The sequence below is a fragment of the Canis lupus genome, chromosome 29 (genome assembly GCF_011100685.1).
Source record: "Canis lupus familiaris isolate Mischka breed German Shepherd chromosome 29, alternate assembly UU_Cfam_GSD_1.0, whole genome shotgun sequence".
Taxonomy (NCBI): domain Eukaryota; kingdom Metazoa; phylum Chordata; class Mammalia; order Carnivora; family Canidae; genus Canis; species Canis lupus.
Genome location: NC_049250.1, coordinates 36,922,946 through 36,940,804, shown reverse-complemented (window position 1 = coordinate 36,940,804; position 17,859 = coordinate 36,922,946). Strand labels below are relative to the sequence as shown.

Sequence of the window (17,859 nt, the reverse complement as noted above, 5' to 3'; positions counted from 1 at the left end):
GCAACAGGGGAGTGCCTGAGTGGCTCAGCGGGGTGACTGGGTGGCTCAGTCGGTTAGGCATCTGTCTTTAGCTCAGGTCATGATCCCAGGATTCTGGGGTCGAGCCCCATGTCGGGCTCCCTGCTCACTGGGGAGTCTGCTTCTCCTTTCCCTCTGCTGTTCCCTGATTGTGCTCTCTGGCTCTGGCTCTAAGATAGATTAGATAGATAGATGATAGATAGATAGATAGATAGATAGATAGATAGATAGATAGATAAAATCTTTTCAAAAAAGGTGCAAAGGGAGTATCTGTGGTCTGAGCCCCTGCACAAACATCCTGGCATCTTTGTGTATCCTCCTTATGGCAGCTCACTCAAAATGATTTCATAGGTATTTGCTGAAACAATATTATTGATTATTTCTGGATGGGAGGATGTGCTTCGAATTCAAACTAAAAAGCCTTGTTTTAGCTTTGAATGGTAAGAAGTTAAGACCAAATTATAAAGCAGTAGAATTCACTTCTCTCTCTGCATTCTTGGGTAAGAACTCCTCTCAAAGCCCATCACATAAATTATGATGCAAAAATAAGCAGGAGCACACAGAAGTAGCTACCAAAAAAAAAAAAAATCAGAATAAGGGTGCTTTATAATAGAAATCATTGTCACTGTATAAACACAGTTTATATCTGTTTTTTAATTTACAAATTAGTTAACACATTTCCATTCTGCGTTGTTCTTAAAAGGACTTAAGGTGACTGTCACTTCAAAATTCCTTAGAAGGATATTTTGGGTTTCACTCTGTTTTCTAAATGGTTAAAGTGCAAAAGAAAAATCTGTATTTTTACTCAGGAGCCTGGTATTGTCATTTCCTAATCAACACACGGTGGACTGTGTTACTGCTCCCAATTTTTCACTTTCTTCCTATTATAGAACTGTATGTGTACAGCCGGTGCCCCTCAACTTTGCATACCCCTGCCACAACGGGCCGAGTCCGTTTCCCTTCCCACTGTTACTGGGTTTGGCATGTGACTCATTTGGGCCAATGAAGAGTCAGAAGCTAAGATGCACCCGGTGGTTTTAAGTGAGTTGTGTGATCTGGCCTGACTGTTTGTGCTTCTGACACCTGCCAAGAGAAGAAATCACTCCAAGGAGTCGCCGATCCCAGGAGGCTACGTGCGAAGCAGGGCCGAACCCATGCTACAGGCTGGAAAGGGCCCACCCAGCTGAGATCACCCGGGTCACCATCAACCACATACCCGTGAGCAAAAATGACAAATCTTTGCAACTGTAATTGCTGAGCTTCTGAGGTTGTTTTGCAGTAAAAATGGACTAACAAACCATATGACCTTGGGACAAACTGCTTCACTTCTGGCGTAAAAAAGATACTAACCTCTATCATATAAGGATCAGGATAAGATAGACAGTGTTCAAGAAAGCACTTTGAAACCTGTCAAGCACAATCTGTGTAAATATAGGCTATAGTTAATACCTTGCTTTTCTGGAACATTAGATATTTAAAGGTTGATTTGTTTTAAAATGATATGTCATGATGTGTGCAGATACACGCCTGTGCACGTACACAGGCATCATATGCATATATGCAGACTCATGCTTTATAGAAATTACTGCGATGTTTCGCCACATGAATTTCTACATTTCCAATGGATTGTAATTATTAGAAATGATGCCACTAAAATATAATAACCTAAAATATTATGAAGGTGTTAGTCCAAGAAATGTTATATTATATTATATGCTTTGAAACTGCCAGCATCATGGGAGGAAATGAGGATCTCATATGTTTAGGCCACTTTAGGGGACCTGGAGCAAATGAGGGTATGAACTAACGGGCTCCTTTCTTGAGACAGATGAGTTCTACGGGTCTCGGTCTTCGGTCCCTTGTGTATTAGGTGACCCCTCATCCCGCTGAGCAGGGCTGGGTGCAGCTGTGGGAGTCTGATGGAAACTGTGGGGCAGGGGGGGACCACCAGCCCATGCTGACTACCGGAGGCTCTCGGCCTCTGTGGCTTCAGACAAACTTACCAGGTGTAAGAAGAGCGTTCCATCACTACTGCTGCCTTATTTGCCCAAGAAAAACAGTAAGGCACCTTGCAAACCCAAACGGATCAGTCTGGAGGCAGAGAAACGACAGAGCTTCCTTACCTGGAGCGCAGGCACTGAACTGAGGGCTCTTGGGGGAGAAGCTGTTGTGTCTCTGGATGCGGCGATTTGATCGCTTTCCAGGCCACTGGATCAGCAGGACTTCGGGCTTGGTGGGCCCTTGCCTTGAACGACAGACACAGCATTTCAGGGCCCGCACTCCTGGCCTCCAGACACAGCCCTTCAACCGTCAGTCCCAAAGCTCTGCCGGTGCAGTGAACTGAAAAGCCGGGAGAATTACTGCTTGGCCGCTCGCTCTAAAGACCCAGACGGGGCGGTATGATAAATGTGACCCTAAAAGGAGAAACTGGGAGCTGCCTTTACTCTTTGCAAGTCTCGGTAAAAACTGTATGTGCGACTCAGGAAAAGCATCTTTCTTTTCTTGACCAAATCATCAATGGAAAAAAATCCATCAGTGGGGGCTGATGGATTTAGTGTGAGAACACCTATGGGGCTCGGTCAGTCTGAAATTCTTTAAATCAAGGCTCTTTAAATCGAGGCCAGGTAGCCATATGATTTTAAAACTCAGATAATTAAAAAACAAATAAATAAATAAAAGTCAGATAATTCTACGAAGCTTATTGCAACACACAGGAGTGCCTACTCACCCATCTCCACATCCTGCCCCTTTCACAGAGGGAACGCTTCCAGCAAGTGTTAATCTGTCATCCCCGTATCTGTATATAATATGCTTAAATTGCTGTCCCTTTACTCTTCAGTTTTAGGACGTACCTATTAACTTCCCAGTACGAAAAGCTCAGGTCAATGACATATATAAGGAACTTACAGGAAGAGTGTTTGAAAGGATGGGTTCAACCTGGGAACAAGCCTTTGGTCCTTCTCTACTCCTCTCCTGGTTGGAATATACACCTGATAGCTGGAATTCCAGCAACCATCTTGGACCATGAGGCAAACTTGAGGACATATTTAGTAAGTGAAAAATATAGGAGGTCTATGATAAACCTGAGAGCTGTCATATCTTAGGCTGCCACCATCAAGCTCCTTCTTAAGACATAATAAGTCCTTATGTGTGTGTAAGCCACTTTTTTCCCCCTGTTACATACAGGCAAATCGAATGCTAATTTACTCCCCAAAACTATAATCAGCAAGGAAAACTTTCTTTAGCCTCCCTCTAATGCTGATCCCTCAACACTCCCCTTTAAATTTGAACTTCCATTTTTTCTTCATTTTGGTCGAAAAGGACCTCTAATTGCTTCACAGGAAAGGGTGCAACGAGAGGCAAAATTATTGAGATACTGCATATTAAAAAGATACTTTTATTCTACTTTATTGGCGGTTGTATGAGGTAAACAACTTAAAAATTGTTTTTTAAACTCTAGTATAATCAATGCACAGTGCTGTATTAGTTTCAGGTGTACAATATAGTGATCAAGTCTATACAGTACTCAGTGCTCATCATCATTAAGTGTGCTCTCAGTCTCCTTCATCCATCCCCCCACTCACTTCCCCTCTGGCAACCATCCCTTTTGTTCTCTAGAGTTAAGAGTCTGTAATTGGTTTGTTTCTTTTTTGTTGTTTTATTTTTTTAATATTTTATTTATTTATTTATTCATGAGAGATGTAGGGTAGGGAAAGGCAGAGACACAGGCAGAGGGAGAAGCAGGCTCCAGGCAGGGAGCCCGATGTGGGATTCGACCCCGGGACTCCAGGATCACACTCTGGCTGAAGGCAGGCACCAAACCGCTGAGCCACCCAGGGATCCTGTTGTTTTATTTCTTAAATTCCACAGGACTAAAATCATATGGTACTTGTCTTTCTCTAACTGACTGACTTTACTTAGCACAATACCCTCCAGATCTGTCCTTGTTGCTGCAAATTGCAAGATTTCATTCTTCTTTATGGCCGAGTAATATCCCACATACCTATATATGTATATACACATACACATACCACACTTTCTTTATCTACTCATCTATCAATGGACACTTGGGTTTCTTCCATATTTGGGCTATTTTAAGTAACACTGCAAAAAATCACATGGGCTCATATATCTTCTCAAATTAGTGTTTTCATACTCCTTGGGGAAATACCCAGGAGCGGAATTGCTGCATCATATGGTAATCCTATTTTTAATTTTTTTTTTTAATCTTTGATAGTCACAGAGAGAGAGAGAGAGGCAGAGACACAGGCAGAGGGAGAAGCAGGCTCCATGCACCGGGAGCCCGACGTGGGATTTGATCCCGGGTCTCCAGGATCGCGCCCTGGGCCAAAGGCAGGCGCCAAACTGCTGCGCCACCCAGGGATCCCCTATTTTTAATTTTTTGAGGAACTTCCATACTATTTTCCACAGTGACTCTACCAGTTTGCATTTCCACCCACAGTGCATGAGGGTTCCTTTTTCTCCACATCCTCACCAACACTTGTTTCCTGTGTTTTTGATTTTGGCTATTACACCAGGAGTGAGGTGATAACTCACTATAGTTTTGAGTTGCATTTCTCTGATAGTGAGGTTCAGCATTTTTTCAAATGTCTGTTGGAAACCTATACACCTTCTTTGGAGGAGTATTTGTTCTTATCTTCTGCACATTTTCAATTGGATTATTCTTTTAATGTTGTATATGATCCTTATATTCTTTATATATTTTGGATATTAGCCCTTTTTATTGAATATATCAGTTGCCAATATCTCCTCCCATTCATAGGTTGTCATTTTGTCTCATTGGTTATTCCCTTTGGTGTGCAGAAGCTTTTCATTTTGATGTAGTCCCAATAGTTTATTTTTGCTTTTGTTTTCATTGCCTTAGAAGATATGTCTAGAAAAATACTGCTATAGCCAATGTTAGAGAAATTACTGCCTGTGCTCCCTTCTAGGATTTTTACAGGCCACACATTTAGGTCTTTAATCCATTTTCAGTTTATATTTGTGTATGGTGTAACAAAGTGCTCCAGTTTTCCCAACACCATTTATTGAAGAGATAGTCTTTGTCCCAATGAGTATTCTTTCCTGTCATAGATTGCCTATATAATGATGAATTATTTCTGGGCTTTCTATTCTGTTCCACTGATACATGGGACTGTTTTTCTGCCTGTATCATTACTAGCAGCTTTGAAGTAGATCTTGAAATCTGGACTGTGGTACCTCCTCTGTTTTGCTGTTCTTCAAGATTGTTTTTGGCTATTCAAGGTCTTCTCTGGTCCCATACAAATTTTAGGACTGTTTGTAGTAGTTCTGTGAAAAAATTCTGTTGGTACTTTGCTAAGTATTGCATTAAATCTGTAGATCGCTTTGGGTTATGTGGCCATTTAAAAAATATTTGTTCTCTCAATCCAGGAGTATGGAACGTCTTTCCATTTCTTTGTGTCATCTTCAACTTCTTTCATCAATGTTTTCAGAGTACAGGTCTTTGACTTCCTCGGTTAAGTTTATTCCTGGGTATTTTATCATTTTGGGTGCAACTGTAAATGGGACTGTTTTCTTAATTTCTCTGTTATTTCATTATTAGTGTATAAGAATTTAACAGATTCCAGAAAGCCCGAGTAGCTTAGCAGTGTAGCGCCACCTTCAGCCCAGGGCCTGATCCTGGGGACCGGGGATCGAGTCCCACATCGAGCTTCCTGCATGGAGCCTGCTTCTCCCTCTGCCTGTGTCTCTGCCTCTCTCTCTCTCTCTCTCTCTCTCTCTCTCTCTGTGTCTCTCATGAATAAATAAATAAAATCTAAAAAAAAAAAAAAAAAAGAATTTGACGGATTCCTTTACACCAACTTTGTATCCTATAACTTTGTTGAATTCATTTATCAGTTCTAGTAGATTTTTTGGTGGAATCTTTAGGGTTTTCTATATAGAGCATCATGTCATTTGCAAATAGTGTTAAGTTTCACTTCTTCCTTACCAATTTGGATACCTTTTATTTCTTTTTGTTGTCTGACTGCTATGGCTAGGACTTCCAGTACTATGTTGAATAGAAGTGATGAGAGTGGACATCCTTGTCTTGCTCCTGACCTTATGAGAAAAGCTCCCAGTTTTTCACCATTAAGTATGATGTTAGCTGTGGGGTTTTATATATGGCCTTTATTATGTTGAGGTATGTTCCCTCTGCACCTACTTTGTTGAGGGTTCTTATCATGAATGGATATATTTGTCGAAAGGTTTTTCTACATCTATTGAAATGTTCATATCATTTTCAGCCTTTCTCTTAACTGATGTGATGTATCATGGGGACTGATTTGCAAATATTGAACCACCCTGGCAACCCAGGAATAAATCCCACTTGGCTGTGTTGAATGATCTTTTTTTAAAATATATTGTTGGATTCAGTTTATTAATATTTTGTTGAGCAATTTTACATCTATGTTCTTCAGAGATATTGGCCTGTAGTTCTCTTTTATTGCATTGTCTTTATCTGGTTTTGGTATCAGGATAATGCTGGTGTCACAGAATGAATTTGGAAGTTTTCCTTTCTCTTCTATTTTTTGGAATAGTTTGAGAAGAGGTAATAATAATAATGCATCTTTATTCTTCTTTTTCTAGCTCCTTTAGGTATAAATTTAGTTCATTTGAGATTTTTCTAGCTTCTTGACGTAGACCTGTATTGCTATAAACTTCCCTCTCAAAATAGCTTTTGCTGTATCCAAAAGACTTGGGGCCATTGTATTTTCATTTTCATTTGTCTTTATGTGTTTTTTAAATTCCTCTTTGATTTCATGGGCGACCCATTCATTGGTTAGTGGCATGTTATTTAGCTTTCATGTATTTGTGCTCCTTCTAGATTTTTCTTGTGGTTGATTTCTAGTTTGTCTTATAGTCAGAAAAGATATATGATAAGACTTCAATCTTTTTGATTTTGTTGAGACATGCTTTCTGGCCTAACATGTGACCCATTCTGGAGAATGTTCCGTATGTACTTGAAAATATGTATTCTGCTGCTTTAGGATAAAATGTTCTAAACATATCTGTTAGATCAATCTGGTCCAGTGTGTCATACAAAGGCACTGTTTCCTTTTTGATTTTTTTGTTTGATAGTCTATCCATTGATGTAAGAAGCATGTTAAAGTGCTCTACTATTATTGCTTTACCACTGATTACTTCATGTGTTTGGGTGTTCCCATGTTGGGTGCATAAATATTTACAATATTTACCTTCTTGTTGGATTATTCCTATTATGCTTATGTTGTCCTTCTCTCTTTCTTGTTATCATCTTTGTTTTAAAGTTTACTTTGTCTGATATAAGTATTGCTACTCTGGCTTTTTCCCCTTACATTTGCATGATAACTGTTTTTCCATTTTTTTACTTTCAATCTCCACATGTCTTTAGGTCTGAAATGAGTCTCTTATAGGCAGCATTTTTTTTTTTTAATCTATTCCACCACCCTATGTCTTTTGATTGGAGCATTTCATCCATTTATATTCAAAGTAATTATTAATAGTTTTGTACTTACTGCCATTTTGTTATTTGCTTCATAGTTGTTTTTGTATTTCTGTGTTCCTTTCTTCTCTTGCTCTCTTCTCTCATTGTTTGATGGCTTTCTTTCATGATATACTTGGACACTTTTTTCTTTTTTTTTTAGTTTTTGCATTTCTTTTTTTTTTTTAAGATTTATTTATTGCAGAGAGGGAGCAAGTGAGTGGGGTGAAGGGTCAGGGAGTGGCAGAGGGAGGAGAAGAGACTCTCAAGCAGACTCCCCGCTGAGTGAGGAACTCAATGCAGGGCTTGAACTCACAACTCAGAGATTATGACCTGAGCAGAGACCAAGAGTCAGAACCAACTGAGCCACCCAGGTGCCCCTATTTTTTGCATTTCTGTTATTGGTTTTTGATTTGTAGTTACCATTAGGTTTGTCTAACAACCTAATGTCATAAGATGTCTAATAACATCTTATGTACAAAACAATGTATACTAAGTTGATGGTTGCTTAAGTTTGAAACCATTCTAAAAGCCCTAAATTTTTACTCCGCCATGCCCCATGTTCTAGGTATATGGTGCCATACTTTACATCCTTTGATTTTGTGAGTTCTTTGACTGATTTTTATAGATACACTTTAATGCTTTTGTGCTTCCTACTTCTCTTACTAATGCTTATGGTTTTTCTGTTCCACTCAGAAAGCTTCTTTTAACATTTCTTATATGGCTGTTTTAGTGATAATGCAATTTTTAAACTTTTGTTTGTCTGGGAAACTATATCCTCTTCTATTCCGAATATCTCCTCTTTTATTCTACCCTTGCTGGATAGAGTATTCTTGGTTGTGGGTTTTTTGTTTCATTTCAGCACCTTAAATATATCATGCCACTTTCTTCTGGCCTGCAACGTTGTCTGCTGAAAAATCAGCTCAAAGCCTTACAGTGTTTCTCTTGTGTGTAATGGTTTTCTTTTATCTTGCTGCTTTTAAATTTTTATCACTACTTTTGCCATTTTAATTATTATGTGTCTTAATGAGCATCTGCTTGGGTTGATTTTGTTGGGAGCTCTCTCTGCCTCCTGGATCTGGACGTGTTTCCTTTCCCAGATTCAGGAAGTTTTCAGCTATTATTTCTTCAAATAAACTTTCTGCCTCCTTTTCTCTCTTCTTTTTCTTCTGGGATCCCTATTATGTGAATGTTATTACACTAGATAATGTCACTGGATTCCCTTAATCTAGTCTTACTTTTTTATTATTATTTTTTCTTTCTTGAGCTTGAGTGCTTTCCACTATTGTGTTTTCCAGGTAACTGAGCCATTCTTCTACTTCCTCTAGTCTACTGTTTATTCTTCCTACTGTATTTTTAAAGATTTATAAATTTATTTGAGAGAGAGAGCATAAGCAAGCACAGGTGGCAAAGGAGGGGCAAAGGGAGAGACAGACAAAAGCTCAAGTAGACTCCATGCTGACTGTAGAACCCAACATGGGGCCCATCTCAGCACTCTGAGATCACAACCTAAGCTGAAACCAAGAGTCATGCATTGAATTGATTGTGCCACCCAGGCACTCCCCCTCTAATGTATTTTTAATTTCTGTTATTGAGTTCTTCATTTCTGATTGGTTCCTTTTCTTTTTAATATTTGAGGGGATTAGGGGCAGAGGGAGAGAGAGAATCTCCAACAGACTCCCCAGTGAGCAAGGAGCCCAATGCAGAGCTTGATCCCATGACCCTGAGATCATGACCTGAGCTGAAATCAAGTCAGGCATTCATCTGAATGAGCCACCCAGGCACCCTATGATTGGTTCTTTTTTTATATTTGCTATGTCTTTGTTGGGAGTCTCACTGAGATGAAGGTCCTGGTCTTTTCACAAGTGAGTATATTTATGATCATTATTTTAAATTCTCTATCTGGCATATTACTTATTTCCATTTCACTTAGCTCTCTTGCTGTGATTTTTGCCCTGTTCTTTCATGTAGAACATATTCCTCTGTCTCTTCATTTTGTGTAACTCTCTGTGTCTGTTTCTATGTTAGGAAAGTCAGCTAGGTTGCCTGCTCTTGAAAGTAGTGGCTTTATGAAGAAGAGGTCCTGTAATGCCCTGTAGTGCAATGTCTCCAGTTTACCAGAACTTGGCACTTCAAGGGGTGTCTCCTATGTGTGTTGTGTGCACCCTAATGTTTTGGCTGAGCATGTTTGCCTTCAGTCCTGTCATCTGCAGTTTCTCTCTTTGTTGCAGTAGGGTTTGGTCCTTATTTTATTAGTGGCACAGTCTGGTGCTTCTTTGGGGTTGAGTTTGGTCACAGCAGACATTTGCCTGAACTGTGGTCACAGTGATCTACAGGGCGCTTTCCCTGTGTTGTCCACTGACTGGCTTTCATTGGTGGGCAGGGCCTGCAGTCAGACTAGATGTCTTCCTCCAGCCCACTGCTGGGACCACAGTAGAGCTGATATTTGTGGTTACCTACCCCCCTCCCTAGGGCAGGAATCACTTTGGATTCATACTGGACACTGTAGTGGCTATTTGCCCAATGGCACATTTGTTGTGCTGCTTTGGGCTCCTGCCAAGCTAGGTGGGAGGGGTCAGGTATGCAGAAGAACATGGGTGCAAGGCATGCTCTTAGCAAACTAGATGAAGGGTGTTTGTGCTGTTCATGAAGGAGCTCATGTGTCTACACTGAGGTGCATGGGAGGGAAATTATGCCTGCTAGCTCCTTTGTTCTTGGAGAAGTCTCCCAAAGATCTCTGATCCTCCAGCACATGTTCTGAGATTAATAAATAAGTCTCCTTTCTGCACAGTCCCTGCATTTTTCAAACTGCTGCTTCTATGCTGTATCTCAGCAGGGATGTCGGTTGTGCTGTTTCTTTAAGGACAAGGACTCAGTTTCCTATCACCCTCTAGCTCTCTTTAAAGTTCTTGGTCTTAAGCCCCACTGACTTTGAGAACTCACAAAGTTAAGCCCCTCTTGTTTTCAAATCCAAATTATAGGACTTCATCTTCCATATGTCGGTCCCTTATATCTGGGGTGCCTGCTGTGGGGTCTGGTCTTTTCTCTTCTCCATGTTTGCAGTGCCCCTCCCTCCCTCCCAGAGACTATTTGGGGTCTATTTGGCTCCTGACTGAACCTCCACCCTTCCTACCATTTTCAATGTGGCCTCTTCTCTTCACTTAGCTATGGAGAGTTTGTTTTGCTAGCCTTCTGGTCATTTTCTGTATTATTTACAATGATGTGGGTGTATTTAGGTATTTCCATAGGACAATGTGAGTCTAGGATCCTTCTACTCTGCCATCTTCCCCAGAAGTCAGAGTAGAGAAATTTAGGTTGCAAATCATTTTCTCTTCAAATTTTGAAAAAAGCTTCTTGATTGCATTCTAGCTTCCAGTGTCATTATTGAAAAAAATCTAATGTTTTCTTCATCCTTTGTATTTGACCTGGTTTTTCTGTCTGGAAGATTTTAGACACCTCTCTTTGTCTCTCATATTCTGAAATCCCATAATGGCATGCCTTGAAGCCAGATTTTAGGATTCATTTTAATGGGCTCTTGGTTTGTTCTATCAACCTGGAAACTCATGTCCTTATTCTGAGAATTATTTCTTAGACAATTTCTCTCTTTTCTCTTTCTCTTTCTGAAATTACTACTTTTCAAATATTGGGCCTTTTGGACTACTCTATAATTTTATTTTTTTTCTTTTCCTATTTTTCACCTCTTTGTGGAAATGCCATCACACTTTTATCTCCAAATCTTGCTCACAGGTTATTTCTGCAATCATAATTTCCAAGAGGTCTTTGTGTGCTTTGAATATTATTTTTTTAAATAGCATCCTGTCCTTAATTCATAAATGCAATATTTTTCTCTGCTTTTCTGAGGGCATGGGGTATTTTTGGAAGCTTTCTTCTGCTCTCTGGATTATATCTGTTTCTTCTAAGTTTCTTTTCTTGTGTTTGATTTATTCTCTTGGTTGTCCCTGCCTATTTCAGAGGAAGGAAACAGGGATGACTGGGGGTGGGGAGGGGAGTGGGGATTGCCAACTTGTACCCTCCCCTGTCAGGTGGCCTGACTGGGCCTATTCATTAGGGGACACCATCTTTGGTACTTTAAAGTTTTTCTCTTGGACTGATGAGATTCCACAGAAATGCCAGAGAAGCATCCCAAAACTATAGTGTATAAGCCCAGCTGTCAGTGCTTTGGGAGCACAGCATGCTGAGTGGCTTTCAAATCTCACTGTTCAGCATGGAGACTTTCACTTAATGCCTCTGTTTTTAGTATCATGTCATGACCACTGCTGTGCTAGCTGTATATCTATTCACCTTCTCCAGAAAGCACATCGCTAAGCTTCCTCCCCTCAAGGGGAGGGGCACTTATATAGCACTAGATGGAGCTTTCAGAAATATGTTAGCCTCACCTTCACCACCACTATCAGCTGCACATGGTAAAGCCAGTTCTTGAGCCTCTCTGAGGTTTCGTGATACCAATTACATTACATCTTGGCTTCATACATTGTCTATGTTTTGTTTTTCTCAGGGCTTCAACATCAGTCACCACTAGATTCATTTTATTTCCATACTCCAAGTTTCTACCCCTTTGGTTCTTCTATCCTTATTTTTGCACCTTTATAACTCCTTGCTCTGTTAATGTCCAGGCTCTGTTAATGCCTTTATTTTGAAAGGTTTAGGGAGGAAGGGAAACAAATCATATGTTTACCCTCCAATCTTTAACTAGACCACCCTATGGATTTCCCTATGGCATTAAAAAAAGATCAAGTTTCTAGCAGCTTCAGGAGTCATAAGAATAGGTGACTATAGCAGCTCTTCTCTATGTTGAACCTAAGGGAATGTAAACTGTCTGAAGTTTTATAATCACCTGTAAGCACAACTAAAGCCTTCCCTTAGTTCTACAATAGACAACCATCAAAAGGAGAAAAATAATTTCCAAGCCTAGGAGGAATCAGTCATTTCTCTGGATAAAGAAGAACTTCAGAAAATAGAATAAATATTCAGATTCTATTATAAAAAGAAATTCACATATAATTAAACTGTGCTCCCAGAAATCTGGTTTGTGAGGAAGAGAGGCTTATGTAAGAGGACAGGGGTCTCTAGAGGGAAACTTCAGTGTAACGTAATGATTATTCTTGTCATTGGTTATTAGGTACTCTCAAAAGACATGGAATTAAAGTGGCTTCCATTTAGCCAGTATGCCAGGACAGATACAAAGAGCGTTGTAGAACGACATCTGAAAATCTCACCTCTGTGGCATTCCAGCTGTATGCATCCCTTCTCTCTGAAATTGCCATTTTCACATGAATAGACACAGACATTCTGCCCAACATTGCATGTCTAACTCATTACTGCAGGATGAGTGATACTGTGTGATCCCTCCCTGGGGTTGAGAGCTAGAATAGATGACTTCTCAAAATTTGCTACATTCCAATGAAGTTCTGTATCCCTAGGTCTCACAAATATTAAGCCCCAAGGTAATGCTGATGCTGAAGGGGAAACAAATTATTATAGCGCTGGGATTTTTAATGCTATCTGCAGGTTGCAACTGTTGACTATGCAGGGCATCATGGAATCTTCCTTTATGTTATATATTAAAAAAAGGATAAGTTTTTGGATACATTGATTTGACCTCTCCTCTTTGACCTAGTTCTAAGTCTTTCCAAATCTCTACTATATACTGTTATGACACTAATTTTCCTTAAAACTTGTTTTCATTATACTTCTTTATTCACAACCATCAGGATAATCTCTGATCATATCAAATCTAAATGCATCTGTGTAGCTTTTAAGACCTTTCCTAACCTTAGACTCCAGGTAGGAGTCCAGGTTGTTCTCACTGTCCCAGGTCCTCATTCACTGCTGTTCTATATAGTTCCCTTTACCTGGGATTCCCTTTCATTCGGTTTCATGTATTTAACATGTAGTTGTGCCAGGTACAGGGAAATAAGGCAAAGTCCCCGTCATTTAGAAACTCAAAGTCTAGTGGGAGAGAGAAATAAAGGACTGACTTTGTACGTATGTCTAAGTAGAGGGTACCGAGCAAGTACACAGGGGTGGAGTAGGAGGTATAAAGTTCTACTTTGAGAGCAAGGAAGTTTTCCCAGAGCAAGTGCTGTCGAAGCAGTGACCAAACAAATGAGAAGAGCCAGCTACAAGAAAGAAGATGGGTATTATGGGATGGGTGAGGAGACTCGTCTCTTCAGAGAGAATATCCTCTACCATTAAATCTACTGTAAAGATCTCATTCAAATCTTATCTCCTCTGAGGCTTATTTACCAGTCTCTTGTCAAATACCATGAAAAGGACAGCCACCTTTCCTGTCTTGTTTTTTTCTCCACTGGTGAGGGCCCCTTGGGGCTCTCTTTACTTTGGTTTCTGGCCGCCAGCTGATTGCAAAATGGAATTAGGGGGAGGAGACACTGTACTTTTAAACATGAACTTAATTTCTACTCTTCAGTCAGGGTTACCAGAGACTTCAAATTGGATATATGGGCACAAACCTAGGATGGAGATTAATTTTTTTTCTTTTTCTTTTATTATTTTTTTTAATGAAAACTTCCTGGGAGGAGTATCATGGATTCGGGGTGGGATTTGGGCATCCCTGGGTACCTTCGTCAAATCCAAATTTATGTCAGATCCATAATAGCTCTCATTCTTCCAGCTCTGTTTGAGATAGAAACCTATAAATAAAATATTCATCAGTCCTCTAATGTCTTCTACTTTCCTTAAGTTCTGCATTATCACACTCCTTCTCATTAAACACAGCTGCTGTGCAGCTGTTGGTAGCTTTCATAGGAGGTCAAGGCTAGCCTGTGGCCTGAAACAAAGAACAGCTCTTCATCGTATATTCACTACATGGTGGTGCATGCAGAACTCAAGTTTGCAAGGGAGGACTGTAGAAAATACCCAAAGTGCAGTTGAAGAAGGGAAGCAGAGGCCTTTTGCAGGCTTCCTCTCATGTGGCAAATAATTGATTCTAAAAAGGTCAAATCCACTTTACATCAAGAAAACCTAAATAAAACAAAGAAACCAACCTCATTTTCCTATTTGGAACATGAAATCAATTTCATTGTGTTTCAAGATACTTATCCTCTGCTCAAACTTGAGGAACTGGGTTGCTGCTCTTCTAAAGCTATTTGTTACATCTGCCATTTGATAGAGAATCAATCAAGACCATGAAAGAAGTTTATAATGTGAAAAATGCTGCACAGATCAACTGCTGAGTGCAGACCCATGTTCATCAGCTGCACAAGCTCATTACGCTTGAGATTAGAGGCTTTTTTGTTAGAATTTGGTGGTGTTCACTCATCTTGACATTGTAAACACATGGTTGAAAATTCCACTGTTTCTCTGAGATGTCCTAATAATTATGTATCCATTAATTTGTTTAGAAAAATTGGCCCTACTGAGTAGGCTATTATCAGCCTGTTCAAGAAAGTTACTGTGTGGTTCTCCCTAATTTCAAATGCAAAAGTTAGATGGTCATGTGTATAGGTTTGAAGTAACACATGCAAAAATATGTTGCATAAGCCAGAGTTTTGCCAAGCCCTTCTCTAGCTTGCAAGGTATAAACAATGGAAACTCAAGGACCAACTGTTGGTTAGAATAATTGGGACGTCTGCTTTACACAGTTCTAATTCAGGTTTCTCTTTAGCATTAGCATCTTTATTTATATAACTATTATAGTATCATTACTTACCTTCTCAGTGATATTAATTGGCAGTCTTGAATTTTGAAATCTTTTCCTATTATTCGCTTTTCTCTATTTCCTTAAATAAATAGGCTGATTCGATTCCTAGTTCCTAGGTACATCCAGGTTCACTTAACTTTTAAGTCTCTTTTCTATCACTTCTACACTTTCATATATTACCTATTTGCAAGATAAGCCCAAATATCCTCAGGAAATACCATGGAATTATCTTTCATCCTTCTATTCATATTTAATATCTTTTACTCTTCCTAAATCCCTGGCAACCTATTTCCCCTTCTGTATGGTATGTATCATTTTGCATCTTGCCTTATGGTTTTAGTCTTCATGTCTTATTTACATAATAGACATTAGCCTCCTGAAGAGTCACACCATCTAAGATGTATCTTTACATTATCACAGTGTCTTTTAAAGCCTTCTCTATCTACTAAATTAGCAATTTAAATTTGAATAAATGATGAACAGTAAAAGTAGAAGAGTCTCTTTTAGAGGCAAATATAAGGCGAGCACCCAATGGGGGTTCCTGTAATTCTATTTAAATTTATTAATTCCCATTTTTTAGTTTTCACTAGCTTAAGCATGATGCCCTTCAACTGGTCTTTCATAGTCCCTAAAGAACCACCACATGGAAATATTTAACTTGCCGTTCTTGACGGGTTTGTTCCTCAGTAGTTTCCATGGCACATTCCAGAGAATTCTGGAGAGACTGCAGCTGATTCAAGGTCTCCTTCAATAAAAATCGAGTTACAAATTGTTCCAAATTGGAGGCCTCTTGGTAGTCCTAAGGATGACAAAGCAAAGGCAATTAGAAGTATGGTAAGGAAAAATATCCAGGAATGGCTTTCCCCATGTACCCATCGATCTCAGATTAGTCTTTGAGGAGAAACCAGGAAGAGAGAGGACATGTTGACCTTGGAGGCTGGGGCAGAGCTCTACCCACTCACCAGAAGTTGAATAGAAGAGCTGCAGAGATAACAGGAATCTCTAGCTCCTCTCCCATTATACCTGCCTCAGTATTAGGACAAAACCCTCTAGAATTATGGAACAGACATCTATAGAGAAGGAAAAGAATATTATCTGGGGGAAAAAAAAGGTTAGAAGGTGACTAACTCAGAGTTTGTTCTGTGCTTCAGTAATGACCATGACATCATGCATTTTCTCTCTTGTCAACTAAATGCAGTCACGTTTCAGCAACTGGCTTAGTTCCCTCTTGATGTATTTATTATGCCCAATCTGTATTATACTGAAGCCAAAGGATATTATGTGTAGTTATCCCAAAATTCAGAAAAGTTAGGCATGGAATGTTTAAACAGTTTACTAAATCTGCTCATGTCCCTCCCTCAGGAACCCACCTGAGGCCTATTTGCATCCAAGTCAGCCAAAAAGCACCATTCCTTCAAACGGCCCAACGTCTACCTGGAGATCATCGCATACACAATAGTCATACTCGCCAACTTTAATCTCAGGAGACAGGTGGGCTGTGCATGGTGCCACCTGCTGTTTTTGTTTCTACAGTCTCAAGGAGAACCAAGAAAGAAGCAAAAATCAGGTTGGCAGGGACCAGAACCACTCTTTTGGGTCATGAGCCCAGCCAGCTAAACCTGATTTTTTAGAGTATCAGGTGGGAAGGATAAATACAAGTTCAGCTGAGAAATAGATGGATCTAGCTCTGTCCCTAAGTGATTTTTATAGAGGTGAAAATATGAAACTGAAAGGGGTAATAACAGTGACAAGATAATGCTGGGAGTCATGATGCGCTGGGGAGTCTCAGGTCATGGTTGTAAACCCAAAAAACAAGGACATGATTAGTCAATCTTTCCGGGTCTCTGCTCTCTCATTTACAAATCGGACTATAACTCAGGCATACCTTCCAACTCAAAAAATACTCTGTGCTCCTCTTCACCCTAAATTAGGACATAATGAATCATGGCCTCCTGGCAAATGTTACTTTGGGGTTGTTCTTCTGATGGCGCAATCACCTAATGCCACAGAAATCCTCCTTTCATTCTTATTTTGAAATCATAAAACGTTTCAATCATCAGTTTCTCTTTAAGCCCGTTCTCGTAGGTGAACACAGGGAATTCTCATATCTAATGATCTGATTTAAAACTTAAACATTTTAGTGCTTTTAAACTCCACCTAAGAAACTAACCATAGACCAAAACATTACATGCTTGTAGTAACCTAAGGATTTCCGTGAGTTAATTCAAGGTACAAATACACGAAATATTTAATTTTACCAAATTGCTTGTTAGTCAATAGCAATAAAAACTTCAGAAAGTTATTCAATTGTGTTTGTTTTTAAATTGAGAAAAGTTTTCTCTTGAAAAGAAAATGTGGTCTAAAAAAAGGTGTGCTTGATGTTTCCGCAGTCATTTGCATTTTGTGAAAGCATATTTTTTAAATAGAACTTATTTAAAAAATAAAATAAATACGGAGGACGATCATCATACGGTTTCACTCATAGGTGGAATATAAGGAATAGTGAAAGGGATTTTTTTTTTTAAAGATTTAATTTATTTATTCATGAGAGACACAGAGAGAGGCAGAGAGACAGGCAGAGGGAGAAGCAGGCTCCATGCGGGGAGCCCAACGTAGGACTCGATCATGGGACTCCCGGATCATGCTCTGAGCCAAAGGTAGACAGACGCTCAACCCC

At 39.6% G+C, this 17,859-nt stretch overlaps 1 protein-coding gene across 1 annotated transcript in view; it reads right to left on the bottom strand.

Annotated features, from left to right (window-relative positions):
- The window catches only part of NECAB1 (N-terminal EF-hand calcium binding protein 1), a 185,605-nt gene that overhangs the window by 32,823 nt on the left and 134,923 nt on the right, over window positions 1–17,859 (bottom strand). Inside the window, exons 6-7 of the mRNA XM_038579720.1 lie at window positions 15,845–15,981; window positions 2,142–2,263 (exon numbers count right to left, since the gene is read on the bottom strand). Of these exons, the coding sequence (XP_038435648.1) occupies window positions 2,142–2,263; window positions 15,845–15,981 (259 nt within the window). The remainder of the gene's footprint in view (window positions 1–2,141; window positions 2,264–15,844; window positions 15,982–17,859) is intronic.